This window comes from Lissotriton vulgaris, chromosome 8 (genome assembly GCF_964263255.1).
Source record: "Lissotriton vulgaris chromosome 8, aLisVul1.2, whole genome shotgun sequence".
NCBI lineage: Eukaryota > Metazoa > Chordata > Amphibia > Caudata > Salamandridae > Lissotriton > Lissotriton vulgaris.
In genome coordinates, this window is record NC_141696.1 from 1,358,910,521 (window position 1) to 1,358,930,618 (window position 20,098).

Sequence of the window (20,098 nt, forward strand, 5' to 3'; positions counted from 1 at the left end):
ATGTGCAGACTATATAGCACTGTGTAAGAACGAGAGTATAATGTTGTATTTTTATGTAACATGGATTCGATTATAATCAATGATTTGCGAATTCGATTATATATATATATATGTGTGTTAAAAGTCATACCGTGTAGAAGAGTTTGTAGGAATTTTAGAATGGTGTGATCATATGCTATTTTAACCTAACGGACCAAGGGTTCGCAAGAGTGTAGTCCACTGCATATAATTTAGTGGTCTCACAGGAATAGGGGGATAGCTTTGATCTGTACGTGCGAGCCAAGAGTCAAAGGTCTTGTTAAATTAAAGTGACAATACTGGACGAAGTTTATGGCCTAGCGAGATAAGGGACGCTTGGAATTTGGGGTCCTGTTTCGAGGTGTCTGTTTTCGAGGTGACCAAGGGGGTTATAATCACAACTGTAATGAATAGAGCTCTGTTGAAGTGATAGACTTTGGTCTGAAAGTGTCAACTAGAATGTCATGAGGTTACCAGCACGATGACGAAGACGGCGCCTGAGAAGAAAAAGGTCAACTTAACAGACGACTCGAAGAGACGTAACGATGGAAAAACCCAGAAGCGGGACTACGTGAAATGTGTACATGGTGGGCGTCTCAAAGGGGCGTTCCATCCATACTGTGATTTTGTATTTAGGGACAGCACCCCGGGGAGAAGGCAGAGCAGAAGGGAGTAGATGGCCTGAGCAAGAGAGCAGAAGGAGAGCAGTAGGCCGAGGACCCTTAGCGAGCGGATGGGTAGGCAGAAAGGGTACTGCTTCTCGACATAGGTTTCCATCAGAGATTAAGAGAGTTTGAACTTCTTTGGAAGTCAAACTGCTGACACCTTTTTAGGTAAAAGACTTTCTGAGTAGGGATGTCATCTAGCATAGAGTAGGGACAGATTTAACTTGTTTATTCTTTTTATGTAAATGACGCATCATATTCATTTTGTGTCTATGCTATTCAATTTGCTGATTTTTGAATTGATTTTGATTGTATTCTTTTGTAGACTGAGATTCTTTAGGGAATTTATGTTCCTTTTAGTTCCTGTATACTTGTTGAATCTTATCTTGAGAGGATTGTATTTGCAATTAACGTTGGGTTTATATTAAACTTTTTAAACTTTACCAGTCGTAAGTGGTTCTTCAGAGTTGCGTCAGTCTATGGGGTTGATTTAACTTATATGGGTTTGCCTTTTACTCAATGACAGTCAATAATCGATCCAAAAAGGATGAATGAGATAGGTATCTAGGTGATCAGATAAGATATCAAAATCTCATTCCCCGCATACCCATCGTACTGAGATCTGACCTGCTGCCACTGTGTCAGTCCTGCACTATTACTGAGATACCCCAGTGCTAAGGAGCGGACTTCAACAACGTTTAAAGCTGTGGATTTGTTCCTTTGGCGCTTTTGGACAAGTGCAATATGACAAGTGTAGAATGCACCTACTCTCCACAAAAGTGCATGACCCATCTGCTGCACTTTCGGAAGTGCACCGAACAACGTGTGCAGTGTTTTAAAATATCTTTAAGCTGAAATACATCTGGAATGGACAACATGTGTGTCTGTCTATGTTTCCCTTACTATAGGCAGCCCAATAGTGCAACATGTGATTTCCTACTTTTACAGCAGTGTGAAGGTTCTGTAACATGGCTACTATGGCTCTTTACATAAACTTTGCTCTGGCGCAAAAAAACACCAAAAAGTTGCATTGAAGCATTTTTGCTACGTAAGAATATGGAAATGGAGTGAAATACAGCAAATCATACTACAGAAAGAGCTGTGTACAGAAATTGGAGTAAATTGTATGTACCACCATATGTAAGGCACGTATTACACAAGCATCAACTTATGCAAAAGGATTTGCACTGGTGCAAAGTTTCTGTGCAACACAAAAATATTTCTGTGATCTGGCCTTCATTTAAGCATTTTCTTTATTAAACACCTCGCACGAGGGCGAGGCAGTCAGGTACACAACTTACTCGATGCTGCGTTTTAAGATTTTTTTTACCCGAACAAAAACAGAACCACATGTCATGCTGTTGGTTTAATGAGTCACGAACAAATACCCAGCATTGCTGGGCAGAACTGGCAACAGAGGAGTGTACCTGTGCTTTGATTGACAGCAAGGCGTACGTCCTCAGTTCTCCTCCTCTGGTAGGTATGCGGAGTGAAACTGGTTCGCCCAGCACCTCCCACTCGTCATGAAGCTCTGGGGAAAGTGGAGACTGCAGTATTAGAGGGTCCGTGCTCCACAGCGCGTGTATCCACGCAGAGGCCGCCATGCTGTCCGACCCCAAGCTCCCCGGCTGTCAGGCTTCGCACGTGTGATATATTTGTTTCTCATGAGGAGCCCCTGTGCTTGGAGGAAGTGCACACTGCCGGGAGTATACTTCGTGTTGTGCTTCACCGAGCTGTGTCTGCAATGTGAGTACAAACGTTTAGGGGAGAGGATGTGGCGTAACGGCCAGAGCTGCCGACCCTAGAGAACCCCGGGGCATATTAACAAGATGTGCGTTAAAAAACGCACATCGCACATTTCACTATCGCCGGCTATCGCCGGATTTTTTCTCCGTGTTAGCGCGTTATTATCAACGCGCAACTCGTAGGCGATAGTAAATCCTGCAATAGACGGAGATAGTGAACATTAGCGCGTGAAAACAAGCGTTGTTCTCACACGCTAATGTGTGCCTTGATAATATGGGGGGGGGGTAAATTCAGCTTTATGATCCACACCCCCATGTTATCAATGCCTAACGCCTGGTCAGAGCAGGCGTTGGGAGACCTGCGATAAACGAGTTTATCGCAGGTCTTTTCCTCCCAATTGCTTCCTTGGTGTTAGGGTGTTCCCACCTCCAACCACATTTTACATGTGGTTGGACGTGGGAACGCCCACTTTGCATGTCATTAGCGATGTTTCTTGCTGACATGCAAAGTGGGCTTGAGGCAGGCGTTGCAATGCCTTTGTTAATAGGGCGCTGGAAGTATCGCCGCTTTTTCGGCGAAGTGTGCCGAGAAAGCGGCGATACTTCCGCTCGTTAATCTGCCCCCACGTTCGAGACTCCACGTCGTCTCAGCATCCTGTGATCCTGGGCAGATCACTTAATCTCCCCTTACTTACCAAAACCTGAATGTGTCCTTGTAACTGATGCTCATGTGAGGCGCTCTAATACATTGAGGTCGAATTCGCGCTATATAAAACTGCAATAACAAAACAAAAAGCGTTGATAGGCGCGAGCCATCAACACGGGTACCCTACACTGCACATTGAGAGTGGGAAATTTATTTTTTGATTTGTTTTGTACATAGTGTGTGTGTGTGTATTTATGGGGGTGTTTGGACCACACACATGGCTGTAGCAGATTGGAGAACTTAAATGTACCGCTATAAATTTTTATACATATAAGGACCCCCATGGCTAACATGGACCAGTGAGCATTTGTTATTAGAAACTTTAGTTAAAGTGTAGTTGTAATGTTCACATTGCGTTGGTGTGCATTACGCGTCACCTGGCTCTGTGGTTATTACACAGTGGTGCGCAGGTAGCACTGGTGGCAGGCTGTCGGAAAGAAATACCTCCTCCGAACAAACAAGGGGTCGGTAGCAAACGGGCAGCCAAAAGAATGTGCAATATGTACTAGAAATAAAGACAAAAAAATCAAATGGAAGGTAACAAATTACACTTGTCTCTCATTTTGCGCCCCATTCCTTCTCTCCCGAGCCCCTCAGCCAGGGCTTGAGTCGGGGTACCACGCGGGTGGACGGCGTCCCCCACTTATTTTACCGGGGGGATGCCGTTCCCCCCTCCCAAACAGTTGGACTTCACTCTTTGGCCTCTCTGGGACGAGGAGCTCAGCACCTTTCATGACGTCACTTCCTGTCGTGACGTCACTTCCGGTGACAGCGTCCCCCCCACTTCTTTTTTTAGGTCTCGCCTGCCAATGTGCTTGCGCATTACTGGTGAGAGATATAGAGGGGCACCAGAAAATCCTACCAAGAGGGCTTTGGAATGCGGATTATGGCCAGTGCATGTGCGACAGGCACGCGCTCGCCATTTGCTCCCCCGCACCCGCCCCCCCATTAAACTTGAAAGGAAGCCGCTCGCACACCACCATTTGTCTGAGCCTCGGAATCAGACTTCAAAGGTTGCCTCTCCCCCGCCCACCCCCCCACCCCCGCCACAGCAATGCCGAGAGCTTGTTTCTCCCGCCCCTTCTCGCCTGTCCTCCGCATCATCTATCTTTTTTTACCTGCCTTTTCCCCGTCCATTCCCCTCTTTACTACCCTATCCCAGTTAGCACCCTCTCTTCCCATCACAAGCCTCTGTCCTGCCTGTTTCCATTCAACCCCCTTATTGCTTCATCTCGGAAGTGCTCTACAGATGTTTGCACTTTTCATTTCACACAGACGTGCTTGCAGCCTCCTCCCCTACCAAGCAAACTCGTGCCCCATTGTTCGCCTCGTACAACTTCCTGGGTGCTTGTTTTTATGTGGAACCCTCCCCATTCCACCATCACGCTGTTAGCGTTGTGCCTTTCTAAGACTTTGGCATTTCAAAGGAAGCCCACCCTCCATCACTCAGGGGCACCACCACATTACTCGGGGGCACCACCACATCACTCGGGGACACCACCACATCACTCGGGGACACCACCACATCACTCGGGGGCACCACCACATTCACTCTGGGACACCACCACATCACTCAAGAACACCACCACATCACTCGGGGACACCACCATATCACTCAGGGACACCACCACATCACTCAAGAACACCACCACATCACTCAGGGGCACCACCACATCACTCGGGGACACCACCACATCACTCAGGGACACCACCACATCACTCAGCCCAACCACATCATCACTCAGCACCACAACAGCACTATCCTTGCTTGCTACCAACAAGCATTGCCATAGCCAATAGAACTCGCATTAGGGAAGTGTAAGCTATTGCCTTTGTGAATAACAATGCTATTAATTTGTATATTTTCAAAGCCAACGCATTAAAAAAATGTGTCATTTACAATACCAATAGCTCACACTTTCCTAATGCGAGACCTATTGCATTCCAAATGCTTGTTTACGACTTGAGCCCTGCCCTCAGCCACCCGTAAGCCAAACCAACCTAATGCAACAAAGATACCTCTGTTGCCAGATGACCCCTGCAGAACACGACCACCCAGCAGCCCACGGCCCCTCTGAGATGGATGGTCCTGCATGTAGTTGCCGTTGCAGTACAATGTAGGGTTGTGAGTAGGGACGAAACGAAACGCATAAAGGGGGTTGGTACACAAGTGCGTAGTGAAGCACCGGCTATGTCAGCTTTAGTGAGGGGTGTCACAGGGTCAGATAAAAGTGTTTAATGGCCCTTCCTAACTTTGATTTGTGTCTCGCATATCAGCACGCGACAGAATAAGAAACTAGTAAACAAAGCAAGAATAATCAGCAGAATGCAGCTGTGGAAAGTGGGCCAAAGGGGGTCGAGATCGCTAAAAGCAGAGACAGAAAGAGATATTATTAAAATGATAACTCAAAAAGAAGTACGAGGCAAATGGAGTAAGAAAGCAAAGGAAGGCAGGACATTAGAATGCTAATAATGAAAGAAAGCTGGACAGATTTAAGAGAACAATTTAGCAATTGAAGGTAGGACAAGAGGATGATCAAATGAAAGAAAGGCACACAAAAGGATGACAGAATGGGTTTAAGGAAATGTGAAAAAAGAATTAAATATGAATATAAAGAACAGCGAGAAAGAATGAGAAATTAAATGAAAGGATATACAGACAGAAAGACGGAAAGAGGAGTAAGTGGAGGATGGAAAGAAGAAAGTACAAAAGAAAGGTGGATAGAAAGAAGGACAGGATGAACGAAGAACATAAGGAAAGAAAGAAGAATAGAATAAAATAAATATGTCAATATAGGTAAATGCAGTTTCTGACCAAGTTTCTTTCAGGCTGTAAAAATCATAATTTTGCATCATTTTATGCAAATTTCCATGAGAGGAACAATTGCTAAAAAAGGAAAGGCCAGTATAGCTCACTTTGCTCCTTTATTTACTGCCACATAAAGCAGGGGGTATTTTATTTTCCTGGGTATTCCCTTCTGTGTACAAAAGGCTTTTTTAACGTACGTTAAAAAATGAAAGGAATCAATTTTTGGGGCAAATAATTCATTCATTGCTTTAGTTTTCTGAATTTCGAGACTTTAGAAAAATATTATGCAGATCCCATCTAGCGGTCATAAGTAATAACGCTTCTGATGACTGCCTTCCATTTAGCACAAAGTCAAATTGGTTGCCACAAGATTCTAATTTTTCAGCCAGAATTACATAGTTAGACATTCAATCCTAAGTAAAAAAAGCATTTAAGAGTCCATAACGTGTACTTCATCAGTACATTTTTATGTATTGCAAAATTCCTTTGTGAATAGGTCCCGAGGATGCCAGCAGACTTACATAGGTATTGATTTGAGGAAATGATTGAGCCTTGATGTTAGACATGTCAGCCTTAGGGTGGTCTTCCCCAAACATTTTGCCTGTTTGCCTCCAATTTTGCTGAATTCTTTTTGTTGACCTTAGGACTCTGAGCACTTTACCACTGACAACCAGTGCTAAAGTGCATGTGCTTCTCCCCTAAAACGTGGTCTGATTGACTTATTCACAATTGGCATATTTAATTTATCTGTAGGTCCCTATTAGAGTGCACTACATGTGCCCAGGGCCTGTGAATTCAATGCTACTAGTGAGCCTGCAGCACTGAGTGTGCCACCCACACAAGTAGCACTTTAAACATAACTCAGGGCTGCCACTGCAGAGCCTGTGTGTGCAGTTTACACTTCAACTGCAACTTAATATTTAAAACCCCTTGCCAAGCATTAAAATCCCCTTTTATTACATATAAGTCACCCCTAAGGTAGGCCCTAAGTGTCTCATAGGGCAGGGTGCTGTGTAATCAAAAGGCAGGACATGTACTTTTAAGTTTTGCATGTCCTGATAATGAAAAACACACAATTTTGTTTTTCATTACTGGGAGTCCTACCCTCCTCAGAGGTTAACATAGGGACTTCCTTATTACGCTTATAAGCTGTAATTCCTGATGGAGAAGGAGTGACTCTGTCATGTTTCATATAATTGGAATGGTGATGATAAATCCTCCTTACTGGTAAAGTTGAATTTATCATTACCCTTTTAAAAATGGCACTTTTAGAAACATGACATTTTTCTGCTTCTAGCCCTGTGTGCCTGCAATACACATCTGGGGTGGGTGACAGCTGGACTTTGAGCATTCCCTCTAGACAGGCACACACAAAGGGAGCGTAGGTGTGACTGAGTTTCCATCCACATCCTGATGGGTCATCCTGGGCAGGATGGGAGGGAGGAGCTGACACTTTCATCTGAATACCCTGTGTCCTGTCCCCACGCAAAGGGCTGCATACTCCCCTAGAGTGAGTCTGGAGCCAGAGCTCAGAGGGAGGACCTGTGCACTTTAAAGCCCCTCTTTGAAGTCACACACACTTCAAAAGCACAACTGGGTATAAGTACTGTGTCTCTGACCCTACCACTTCAGTACATTACTGGACCTGTGAAGAACTCTGCCAGGACAAAGGACTGCTGTGCTACTACAAGAAATACCACTCTTCTGGAAGAACTGCTTTTTCCTGTGCTGTGCTGCCCTGCTGCCTGTTACCCTCTGCCCTGCTGAGGAAGTACTGGATCAATCTCACTTGAACCCGGAGTGACTCCAAGGGCATGCTGCCTTCCCCCCTGTTCTAAGTCTCAGTGACATCAAAGACTTCTCATCAACCTGCAACAGCACCTGGACTTGGCAGGGCAAGACCTGCAGCAAGCAAAGTGGTGCCAATCCAGTCCTGGGTCCTTGGAGGTGGGTTAAAGTGCTGCAACTCCAGGAATACATGGTTCAACTTATTTGAGCCACTCTGAACTGAGGCATCTCCGTCAACGTGGATGTATCCCTGCAGCTGCAACGATCGAGTACCGCGCATCGCTGACTGCTTGACAAGTCTCCAATTTTGCGTGGCTCAGAACCAGTGCATTCCCATAGACGACGCATCTCTCAGAGGATTGAGTACATCCCTTCATCAGTTGCTCGCCGCATAGCTTCCATTCCCAGCGCACCCTCGACTTTGCGCAGTTTGGACCCGATGCATCGCTTCTGTTGTAAGGATTGACTACAAAATGGATAAGAGTAGGGACCCCCTCTCAAATTTACTTTAAGGTCAAGGAGTAAAGGGGAAAAAGCAAGTAGAAAAAAAACACTCCCTCATGACCTTTAAACACTTTACTATTGGGTATAACCTCTGATATCACAGGCATACACAAACCACATTTCCATTTTTTTGATTTATTTATTTATTGTATTGTAAAAAATTATTCAATATACATCAAATACATTTCTTTAAATATATATGCAAAAAATTCAGTTGTAAATGCATAATATACAAGAAACATATATCTTTAAAAGCGAGACAATTCTAATGACCCAGGTAGAGAACCACATTCATACACACTTACTCACTCATCCTAAACATACACAACTCAAATACAACCCAAAAACATCCTGTTGTTTTGCATCCGTTGTCCAAAAAATCAACCAAAGGTTGGGTCTAAATAAGAAAATGGCCGACGGGTTTCGGTGGAAAAACAGCAATAGGGACCACCTTCATCAGGACCAGCCAGAGGCAATTCACCAGAGGATCTCAAAACCTGGAGTTTGTGTCTCTTATCTAAAATGTAACATGTCAGACCACTAGTACAATCATTCTTCGTCGGTTCGCAACTCAGCTTAAAACTGGGGACAGTAGCCTCTCCAGTCTTTGCTTTGATGGTCAGAGACAACTATTCGAAACCGTCCTCAACAGTCTCCATCTCAGAAGAATAACAGTATGCGGTTGAATACTACGGTCAGAACGCTCGGCGGAGCTCTGGGATGTATACTGATCACCTAAACTTGGCACTTTATCGGGTGACAGTGCAATGAATTATACCAGAGTTGCTGCAATTGAAGAGCTGTAACACAAGAACTATATGATTCATGAAAAAGAGTATAAAATTTGTTATTTAGAAAAAAGGAAACCGGGTTTTGCCCAAAGTGACGCGAGAATAGCACACATGAAGGTCATTCTGCATGAATAAGCAAGTTTACTCTGTCGAACCTTCCCAAGGTGGCAACGATAGGAGTTGTGAATATTTTATGACTGTTATTCTTCTGGGATGGAGACTGTTGAGGACGGTTTCGATCCAGCCAGTCGCTACTTGGGGATCCTGTGTGGTGTTTCATCAAGATCGAGAGTCATAGCCGGAAAATATCTTTCCCTGTTATGAACAAGGAGATATAATATAATCTCTGAACCCTGGCTCTCGGCGCCTTTATCAATGCACGCCTAGGACTATAATAGAGTATCTGTCGCACATCAGCTTTTCGAACTCTTTGCAAACCAAATCCTCAGTTTACCCGGAAGTCATCAGTATATATACGAGAAAAATATCAGTCCCGTAGTCTAGCTTAGACGTAAAATACCTTCAATCGAGTTGCTGCGACCACTATTTAGGTACGTTCACGTGTACTCAAAAATCCATCCTTCACGATACTACACTTAACAAACCGTCCAAGTATGGCTCTGATCATCACGTCTTACGTCAGTTCTAACTAGTTTTATTTCCAAGAAATGAGGGGTGACATCTAGCAGCTCTTCTCTGCTAATATACGGTTGGGATATATTTCTTGCCCCCTGCAATACACGGCCACCTGAGGAAGGCTAACTGGCCGAAACGCGCGTTGTGAACTACCTTGCCGTATTGCCTTTATCACTTGTCTTGTTATATGTCCAATGTCTGTTTGTAAATGGTTTTGACTTTATATGCTTATGAACTGCAAACCAGTCATATGATAAATGAATATATAAAAAAGAAAAAAGATATATATGTATATAACACTATTGTTACATAAAGATGGAACACCTTTATGAAAAGAAAAAAATACTTTTTTGAATAAATAAAGTAAATAATTTAATATAATTGGTCCTTTGGGTGGTGAGTTTACTTACTTTTGACAGTTACTACCACAATCATCAATGGTGTTTATTATACATAGTGTTTTATAATTTCTGTACCTTCACTTGACTATAGACCTTTCTCAAACTATTGAATAATTTTTTACATCTAAAAAAGAAAAAATGATTTAAGAAATGAGAAAAAGACTTCAAAATACAATAAATAAATAAATCAAAAAAATGGAAATGAGGTTTGTGTATGCCTGTGATGTCAGAGGTTATACCCAATAGTAAAGTGTTTAAAGGTCATGAGGGAGTGTCGTTTTGTTTCTACCTGTATGGATTGACTACAACACTCCGCCTCCACTGCTCCCCACATTGTTCTCGACGTAGATGCATTTAAGGTACTTTTTCGGTCCCTCTATTTGACTCACGCTTTATTGCGGTTGGACTGAACTTTCGTATTTGACCCTGTCTAGCATGACCAGAGAACCCTGTTTGGGCTACATGTTTTTAAGCACTACATTTTAATTCCTTCTTTAAAAATTCATATCTCCAGTTATACTTAGATTTTTGTTTTTTTGGTATTGTTTTGGTCATAGAAAATATAAGCTAGTTTTCTAACTTGATGCAGAGTCTTTTTGTGGTGTTTTCACTGTGTTTTTGTTTAAAGTGTTGCACAAATACTGCACACATTGCCTCTTAAAGTAAGCCTGTCTGCTCTGTAACAAGATACCAGAGTATGAACACAGCTTAATTAATGGTTTGTATCTGACTAGGATTGTGGTTCCTGCTTGGACAGGGTGCATACCTCTGCCAACCATAAACCCAAGTTCTAGCACTTGAGGTATGCAAAAGACCGTACTAAAAGAAGATGTGAGATGACCCTACTTCTTGTGGAGCGGTAAGATAAGATCCACTCTAAAATGATTCCTTGGTTTAAGGTTCATGTGTAGATACAGTGAGAAATAGCCATGAAGGTCTATGTTTTATCTTAATAAATCTTTAGGATCAGGTTACACACATTGCTATAACAATTTAAATGAACAATGAACAAAGCTCTTAGTTTAAAATGGAGTAAATTCTGCTATTATTTTTGATTTCTTCTGAATGTTTCACAAAATAGGTTACATTTAGATAGCTTTAAAGGTACGCATTTCTGTTCTCTTAAAAGCCAATACCTGTTTCGCCCTTTAATGATGTGGATGCCTAGGACTTTCTCAAGGCTTTAGAATCAGGGAGAACAGTCTGGAAAAGTGGAAGTGAGTCATACTGTGCTCTGTCTTGGCGGTTTAGTTGCTTGCATATATCCTTGTCCAAATGGCGACTCCAGATGACAAGGAAGTTTCTTATTACTGTAATGAGTCAAAGCAGCGAGAACAGTGTGTGTTTGTCCATCTGATTGTGTGTCGGCCTCCGTACAAGTTGAGATAGAATGAGGAGTTGGTCGTGAGGGACACTTTTTATCAATAAAATTATGTTCTATTGAATTGGACTATAATAACTCCTGTAATTTACCGCACAGTAGAGAGCGCAAAACTCTGGTCTGAAGCATTATAAAGAACAAGTTATTACGTAAATAGATTAGTATATATCTATCCCTATTGCAAATTCCAGTTAGCTATGAGAGGTATGCGAGAAGGTTTTGGGTGTGTTTTTTGGTCTTTGAGTTGATTTCATACATAGAACATGGTTTAAAAATCAAAGCAAAATAGAGATAAGCCTGCTGCTGGGCTGCTTTTTTCGAAGAAATGAAAGCTCAGCAGTGTCTATCAAACAAACACCTGCTGTAGGACGTACCATCCATGTAACCTTGGTTCAGTGGAATGCACTACTTAATTGACCTTTGTTTAACTTTTGTTGCAGATAAAGCTTCTGATTGTTTCTATAGCAAGCCACGGTAAACAAGAAACCGTTTCCAAATGAAATGCATTTAGCGCCATATGTACAAAGAAGTGGCAGAGTGAGGCATTAGCCATCATTGCTTAACGCCTCACTCCGCCACTTCAGAAATGCAAGGCTGCACCATATTTACAAGAGTAGGATGCAGCCTTGCATTTCTCCCTGCACTGGCGCTAAGTTAAGCAGCTTGGCACCAACGCAGACACCCTTGCACCATAGTGCAAGGGTGTCTGCATTGAGGGGAAGATTGTTTATGTACAAAGCAGCACACATGGAAAAAGCAAAAACGAGGAGAAAAAAAACAATTTCTCCTCGTTTCAGCAAGTTAAGACCAGGTTTTTACTGGTCTTAATTTTGGCACTGCCTCCTATTTACGCTACCCTTGTAATTAGGCGGCAGCGTCAAAATCAATGGGTGTTGCGGTGAAACGCCCACTGCTACACCCACTACCACCCCTTTCACGCTAAGCATAGCGTGAAAGGGGGCCTTATTTGCATCACAGCGTTAGGCCTCTCTAAGTGGCTTAATGCTGCCTTGTAAATAAGGCGAAGCACCTATCGCCACAGGAACGTCGGAAAAAGTGACGTTCCCGTGGCGATAGGGGCTTTTCCATATGCCCTTCAAGGGGCTCTCATTCAGCGCAAGGCTAATTAATATCTGAGATATGGGAGACTTGGAGGCCCCTTATCACTTTTGCAGGGAGCCCCATCATTGTACGTTAAGCCAATCCTTTTAACTTTGTCAGTATTGCGAAGTTCATAGGTTCAGTCACTATACCACAAGACGTCTATAGTGTAAATGTTTTCCTGTGTAATGCACAAAGCACAGAGCCACAACAGGGTTATTTAGAACCAGCTGAAGCTTAGTATGAGCCAGAAGCAGTTCAGTAGTGCATTTCAGTCTGGGGCAATGGATTAGATTTATTAGTCCCTGTTTCCTTTCATTCACTAAAGGCGGGGATCACTGTAGAGCACACATGCATGACAGCAGGCCTGCCACGGAATGTGTTGTTGCCAGCAGTACCGGAAATAGTAACAAGCATTTACAATGCAACGGTTTCGCCTTTTCAAAAATTAGAGCTATTGGCATTGTAAATGACAACATTTTTATTTATGTGTTGTTTTTGAAAACAGATAAATAAATGGCATTGTCATTTACATTGCCAATAGCTTAATCTCTCGCAAGTGTGAGACCTATTTTACCCTACTGGACGAGCTCAGCAGACAGCAATTACTACCACACACACACACCCAGAGCCACAGACACCCAGAGCTACACACACACAGCCAGCCACACACACCCAGAGCCACACACACACACACCCAGAGCCAAACGCACACACACACCCAGAGCCACACACACACACACCCAAAGCCACACACTCTCAGTTCCTTAGGTTTCCAGCAGTGCCCCTGTGGGCCTGACCCTGGGAGGTAGTTTCCAGACGCCCCCAGGTACCTGGCTGATGCATGAGAGCGGGTTGGAGGACCCATGGTTTCATTTAACGGTGAGGGGGCAGTAAGGACCCTCCTACACACACAGCAGTTCAGCCATAGTTGTCCTTTAGATGCTCGCAACTGACGTCTGATTCCCTCCCCTCCCAGGCAGCCTGGACACACAATGAACACACACACGATGGAGGCGGTGGGCCTGCTCCACACCTACGCAGTGATTAGTAGTGTAGACCCGACCCTACGCTGCCACTCACAGTGTGATGCGCCCCCCCCCCCCCCCCAGCACCTGACAAGCTGACACACTTAGGAGGAGCCAGCTCATTGAAGCCCAGGGCTCAGTCTTCTGTCAGAGACGCGCACAGCCTGCATGCCCGGTGCCCCTGCCCCTCCGAGTCCCGGACTCTCCCTGGACGAAGTTACGACACTTCAAAGGAACCGATGTGAAGAGCCACTGCACCTTACCGGCGAGTGCCGGCCTACTTTAAGCACTGAGGCACACCACCTAGGACACAACAAACAGAGAGCTCTTGCAAAGGCGGGACAGGACGTGCGCAGAGGCTGCACTTCACAAACACCCCCAGCAATAAAAGACAAGAACTGGTGACGTACACCTCGCATGAGAGCTGCGCCGGGGCCTTTCCGCGGGGGCGTGCGGGGGCCGAGAATCCCCAATGCACCACAAACACCCCGCCAATGAGGAGGTCTCCCTCCGAGGAGTAGGACTGCTGTGTCCGGCCCTGGAGGTCACACCCCGGCTGTCTGCCCCCCGCTCCTCTGCCGAGGATCACAACAGATGTCGGGAGAGACACTGCGGAGAGCCACCGCTCCATGGAGGCTCCGGCGGTCCCTGGCACCAGCGCAGGGGGCCGCAGTGTGCCACTGTGTCCTGGGGCTAAGTGCAGAGAAAGAAATGCTACCCCAGGCTGCTCTTTCAGGTATAAAATACAACAATAATCGTGTTGGGAGCCCTGGCCGTCAGAAGGAGTCAGAAGAGGCCACTTTCAGCATCGACCATATACTCAAAGGTGAGTTTATTGCCTCTGGGACACGTCACTGGATTTCTTTCTAAACTCCGTCCTCCGGATGGGCCTCCCTCGCTCCTCTAACCACCCGTAGTAGTGTCCCTTTTGTAGTGTCAGGACGCCCCAAGGCCGGTGCTGGGAGAGGCATGCACTCTCCGGACACCGCCCCCTGGGGGTGGATAATGTGATAATCACCGTGTGCAGATTATAAACGGGCAGGCGGCGCAGCGCCTCGTTAAGCTCTCCGGTTCTCCAGGGGTTGGGGATGGTGGAAGGAGGGCCCCTGAGGTGGTGACGCGGCCCCGGAGCCCACAGGGCCCTAATACTGGCCCCTGACTGCGCCTCGGCCTCACCACCCATGTTCTAGTTTGGATAATTATCCTGTGAGAGTTAAAAATCGTGAAAACCGAAAAACAAACTAAATGGAACTAACCAGGTGTGTGTGGCAGCTCTCGGCGGGACAGGTGCAATAAGCATTAAAATATGAGATAACAAATGCGGCAACATCATCTCGAAAGGAGAGTCTTGAAACAGAAAACTGCAGAAACCGTCCCGCATGGAGTCTTCCCTATAGGTCTCCTTTGTCAAATCAAGGAAAGTGAAATCGCGAAGCCCACCCCTGCAAACAACACTTTTAAAATGGCCAAAACAAACCTTACATTTTTTTTTAAAAAGCACCGCCCACCGCCGCAATGACGATCACAAATGGGCGGAGAGCGAAAAATGGAGATGGAGATAGAAATGGAGAGGAGGAAGCAGATTGAGCAAGGGACTAACCTCTTGTCAACACATAGACAGTGAGCTAAAATGACATTGTGAGGGAGGAGGAGAGGGTGGCTCATTTCTGCCTCAGTGCTGTTAACTAGGAGAGGCATGTAGTGAGTGGGAATTTGAGTGGGAGAGATGGACGAGCAGCTGTCAGGCCAGCTCTCCAGAGACATGGAAACTCGGGGACAATTGGACAATCTTGTAACAAGTCCATCAAACCGCAGGTGCCATATAATACTGTGTGCTCACTCAATTACTGAATTACCAAGTAGCCTCTTTTCAGGCTTTGACTTTCAGAGTAAGCGGGGATGAGCAGCCGCAGTATACTCCTGGAAGCTCATGTATGCTTAGGAAGGCAGATACAGTTACCATCCAAATTACAGGCAAGAATCATATTGTCCAGACAGTGGCATTTGTTTATAAAAATATAACCCTCTTATTTACCATCATATTCACAATTTTATTATAATGTGATAGATTTACAGGTAATCAAGTTTCAATTAAATTACGGAACAACTCTGACTGGTGATGCAAAACAATCTAGATTTGCACATTTAAGAGGGACATGCATGGCCCGGCCCGTGTGCTGGGTGCTGTCTGCATGGTGTGTGTTCATGTATCTTATCCATGATACAGTTCAGATTGTTCTACATGTTTTTGAGTATTACTAGATTCACAGTCATCGTCAGTACTTTGTTGAGTTCTGCCAATTCTAAGGGATACTCGGGCCAGACCAAAACACACAGGAGAGTTCTTGAAGTTGCTCCAGCGGAAAAGATTTGGCCCTTTTCTCGTCCCCTCCAGGCTGATCTTTTTAGGGAGCTTGAGAGATAAGGAGTTGGGTATCAGTTCAAGATCACAATTACAGTGCAACCCATTTAGCTACACAGTAAATCTCTGAGTCGTTAATCAAGTTAAGTATAAATTTATTACAAATTCAAAGCCAGTGTAATACAAATCAATCTCAAGAACATCCCATAACAGTACACAATTATCAAAGGATTTAAAGCTCTGCAAACAAAGTTCATTCTTAACAACAAATAGCCAATGAGAATTTTAATTTCGATAGTTCAGCTCCAGAAGAAAACACCCCCCCACACTGCCCCTCCCCCCTCGACCATTCCTTCTTTGTCTGGTGTCTTTTTATGTTTATTAATTCAGTGTGTTGAATGTAGTCAATCAAAAGTGTTTGTCAAAAAATGTCCCCTCCTCCTTTTCCAATACATTTCTTATCACTAAGATCTCTGTTCCTCCTTTGATATTCATGATAAATATGCTAGGCCAAGTAGAAGCCAAATAATCACTGTTTTGTTCTTTACAATACCACAAAAAACAAAAATCTTTTAAAAGAAAGAAGTAAATATTTAAAAATAAATTCAATTGATTTGATAGAATCTTGACTGAAAGAGTGTTCTTTGAAATTGAGAGATTCACAACTCATTTCTTCCTGGAATCTTATGATCAATTGCGCAGTACTGGCATTTTGTTTGTTTATTACAGTATTGGTGTAGCCTTACTGCGCTCAAGCCAAAACCCTTGTTGCTGTCTCCTTACTGAAAGGATCACAGCAGTACTAAATCAATTTATTAACCACCAAGCCTGGTGCTGTTATAAACTCACAAGTGAGCTCCCTGTCACACTCTCCTCTACACGAACGCGGTCAACATATACATCTCACACAAGGGGAAATGAAAGGGCCAAGTAATGAGTCATGGATTTATCATGCAGGGCCAACAGGCGACCTGTAACTGGTGTGAGCCTGAAGATGTCTGCCACACATGTACCATCTTTTCAGCATGTCTTTGCAAAGATCATATGGAGATGAAAGCTTGCCCTAACTATGATGTGAACTAGATATCCTTGTAAGTATAGGCACAAGTACTTTATATGGTATCCAGCCTGGCCCATGCCGACGGATCATTGCGGACAGCAGACACTTTATACTCTTTTTTCCAAGATTGTTCGTTCACGTAACACAGGGAAAGGATATCTTATTATTCCTAACCCTAATTTTGATGCCTAACTTTGATACCTAACGCCCTGAAGAAGCCCCCAGGACAGATGGCCAGTGTAAGGGGGCGAAACACATGTTTGCTACTAAATGTTTTTCCTTTGTCTTACAGCATTGCGAAAGAAATTGGAATTGTTTCCAGAGGACAAGTGATTTTCCTTACTAGTTCTGACACTTCAACACAGCCTTCCTATGTGTTCAGTTATGTTTCCCCATTCCAATCCCCAGTGCTGGAATATGCCTTTCTGGCCAAACCCACTGGGTATTGTGCCCCGAACTTGCCCAGCCACCACAACCCTGTACCCATTGGACATGACCATTCGCTATTCTCTATGGACATTGGGTGCATGGTTGGGCCTTCATTCTGCCCTTCATCAGTCTTCACACACCCAGTGCCCTATAGGCTATACTTTGCACTATTTCTAAGTGCAGGATCTGGCCTTTGCCCAGGCTCTGTGCCCAGTCTCTACCCATAGACCATCCTGAGGGCAGCCTTTGGTTGTGCTCAGCGAGCCCTGGGGTTATAGGGTGCAGCCATCAGCAGTGCCCTCTATCAAGTCTTTTACAGCAGTACCTGATCGGCACAGCAGTCAGGTTCAGGACTGGAGGGAGCCAGTCAGAGGTAGAAGGCCTGGGATTGAGTAGGGAAAGCACTTAGCAGATGTATTCCTTAATTCTGCATTCCAGCCAATATTGAATCAGTCCGCCACCTCTGCCTGTGCTGTGTCCACTGAGATGCTACACCGTCACCAGAATTGACAGTCTAGCGCAGTGGATGTACCTACTACATAGCACATCGGTGGACATATTGGAGGAAGGAAGGGGCAATCCTTGATGCATGGTCTAACGCTGGACTGGAAGGACATGCATTGAGCATTTTTGTAAGTGTCTCAGAGGGTAATGTGCTTCCCAGTCTTATGGATTCCCATGGAGAGGACACTGTAGGGTTTCTGCTGTTTGGTAATTTTCACTGCATGATTTAAGAAACGTCTGGAGGTCTATTTATGTTTGTTTTTGTTTCTTTGGCACTCCTGTGGTCAAAGCCATTTGGATAACAATCTAATTTGAACCTGAAAGGTAACTGGTTCTCCCTCGTTACATATCCTTTAGTATTATTGCATTTCTTTTGTTAATTCTGAACCATCAAAACTTTTTGGAATCTATTTCTGGGAATTTCTGGATACCAATCTTTGGAAAGTACAATGGGATTTTAAACAAATCTTCTTGTGGACTCTCTGACTTTGCCCTTTTTGAGAAATTACTTTCTATGTGATTAGCTAGTGGGAATACTCCGTCTAGGGTCTGTGGTATGAATGTTTTCCCTCGAATGTATGAGGGAGTTGCAGATATCCTAACCTACCATTGACTTTCCTCATAATTATGTTTTTACAGCTCTTATACCATCTCCATGTATTTATAATTAGAGGGGATAGATTTCAGAAAAGGTGGGTGGAGTGAGACACATAAATGGCATGCTTCACCAATTTAATTAGCTGTGAGCTAATGTGATTTCTTCTTTCTCTGTTTCTAGGTTTCCACAATCCTCAGGGTCTTCCTCCTGTTCTTAAATGATTAGTATTATCCCTTTAACTGTTCTCGTTTGCTTCCGTCTGCTGCAGTTGTTTATTCTAGAGGTGGAACTGGGGTAAAGAAGGTGTGAATTCGGATTAGAGATCCATACCATTAGCTGGGTGCAGATCTGTGGTCATATTTTATTGACAGATTGGGAGTTATAAGGGTAATTGTGATATGGATCCTGATACATTCACTCTGCATGATGTCGGGAAAGTATTATTACAGATACAGGAAGAGATTTCTGACTTGCTCCACAGAGTGGACAGGTTACATGCAATGCGGTCTTGTGATGGGTGTTCAGGAAGTATAGCCAGTGCCGGGGGACCAAGAGCAGCACCAACCATGGTACCTTCACAAAAATTTCTCTTGCCCGTCCGGGGAGTTATGGTGGAAATTCACAAAAATGTAATAGATTTCTAAGTCAGTGCAGCCTATGCTTAACCTGTAAGGCCTCATTGTTTCCAGCTCCACACTCAAAGGTGGCATTTGTCCTTTCCCACATAACAAGACACTGCTTTCTATTCTACACCTCTGGTTTGGGGGACACGCCTGATACTGGTTGATAATGTTGACAATATCTGCTGCATTGTACTACACTGTTTTAGAGGCGATGTCGACATTGTCGGACTGTGTCAAACTACATGTGATCAGTCAAGAAAAGTTTTGCACCATGTGCCAATACCTTGCCCAGTGCTGAGTTGTATACTTCTGTGAAAATGTGTCATGATGATTTTCAAGTGTACTGTTATCCTTACTTGCCTCTGCGTGCGAAATGCGCTTCTACCCACTGTGAATCATATTGGACTGCTATCATTGATCTATGTCACGGTCGTGCTTTGTGTGTTATCTTATTGTAATGCTCTTGGAAACTGACAAAAAAAATAAAGTTTTAAATAGTCTACACCTCTGGTTAGTCAAGATAGTCCTCTGTTGATAGTTGACCCCTGAAGAAGTGCTTACTCGTGAAACATGTGTTGGCTGTTATCGATTACTTTGTATGAAGCATCATGGTTGTCATGTATTATTTTGTATGAAGAATCATGTCAAATTGGACATTCATCTGTGAGAATGCAAAGACATTTCACGAACTGAACATTAATCTGTGACAATACAAATTAATTTCCATGAAATTTTCACAGTTTAAGGATGTTACATTGTCTCTCAGATATCAAATTATATCTTGTTATTGATAAAAAAGAATGATGATGATGCATTGACCTTAATGAGCCTTGTTTCTCTATGTAGTAAGTATGGGAATATCTAAAGGTTGAAAGTGGGACTGGTACCTTCTAACTGCAATTAATGGCTATGACAGCAGGTTTTGAGAGTTTGTAAATGCTGCATAAGA

The 20,098-nt window shown here is 44.0% G+C and overlaps 1 protein-coding gene across 3 annotated transcripts in view; it reads left to right on the top strand.

Annotated features, from left to right (window-relative positions):
* The first annotated feature begins 2,199 nt into the window (after positions 1 to 2,199).
* VSTM5 (V-set and transmembrane domain containing 5) overlaps positions 2,200 to 20,098 on the top strand; it is a 41,742-nt gene continuing 23,843 nt past the window's right edge. The window contains exons 1-2 of one of the 3 annotated variants that reach the window (XM_086933504.1): positions 2,207 to 2,429; positions 10,798 to 10,922. Coding sequence is in view for 2 of the 3 variants with exons in the window: in XM_086933502.1 (XP_086789628.1) it covers positions 2,348 to 2,429 (82 nt within the window). In the remaining variant the exon portion in view is untranslated. Of the gene's footprint in view, positions 2,430 to 10,797; positions 10,923 to 20,098 lie in introns of all 3 variants that reach the window. The other 2 variants (XM_086933502.1, XM_086933503.1) reach the window with 2 other exon arrangements.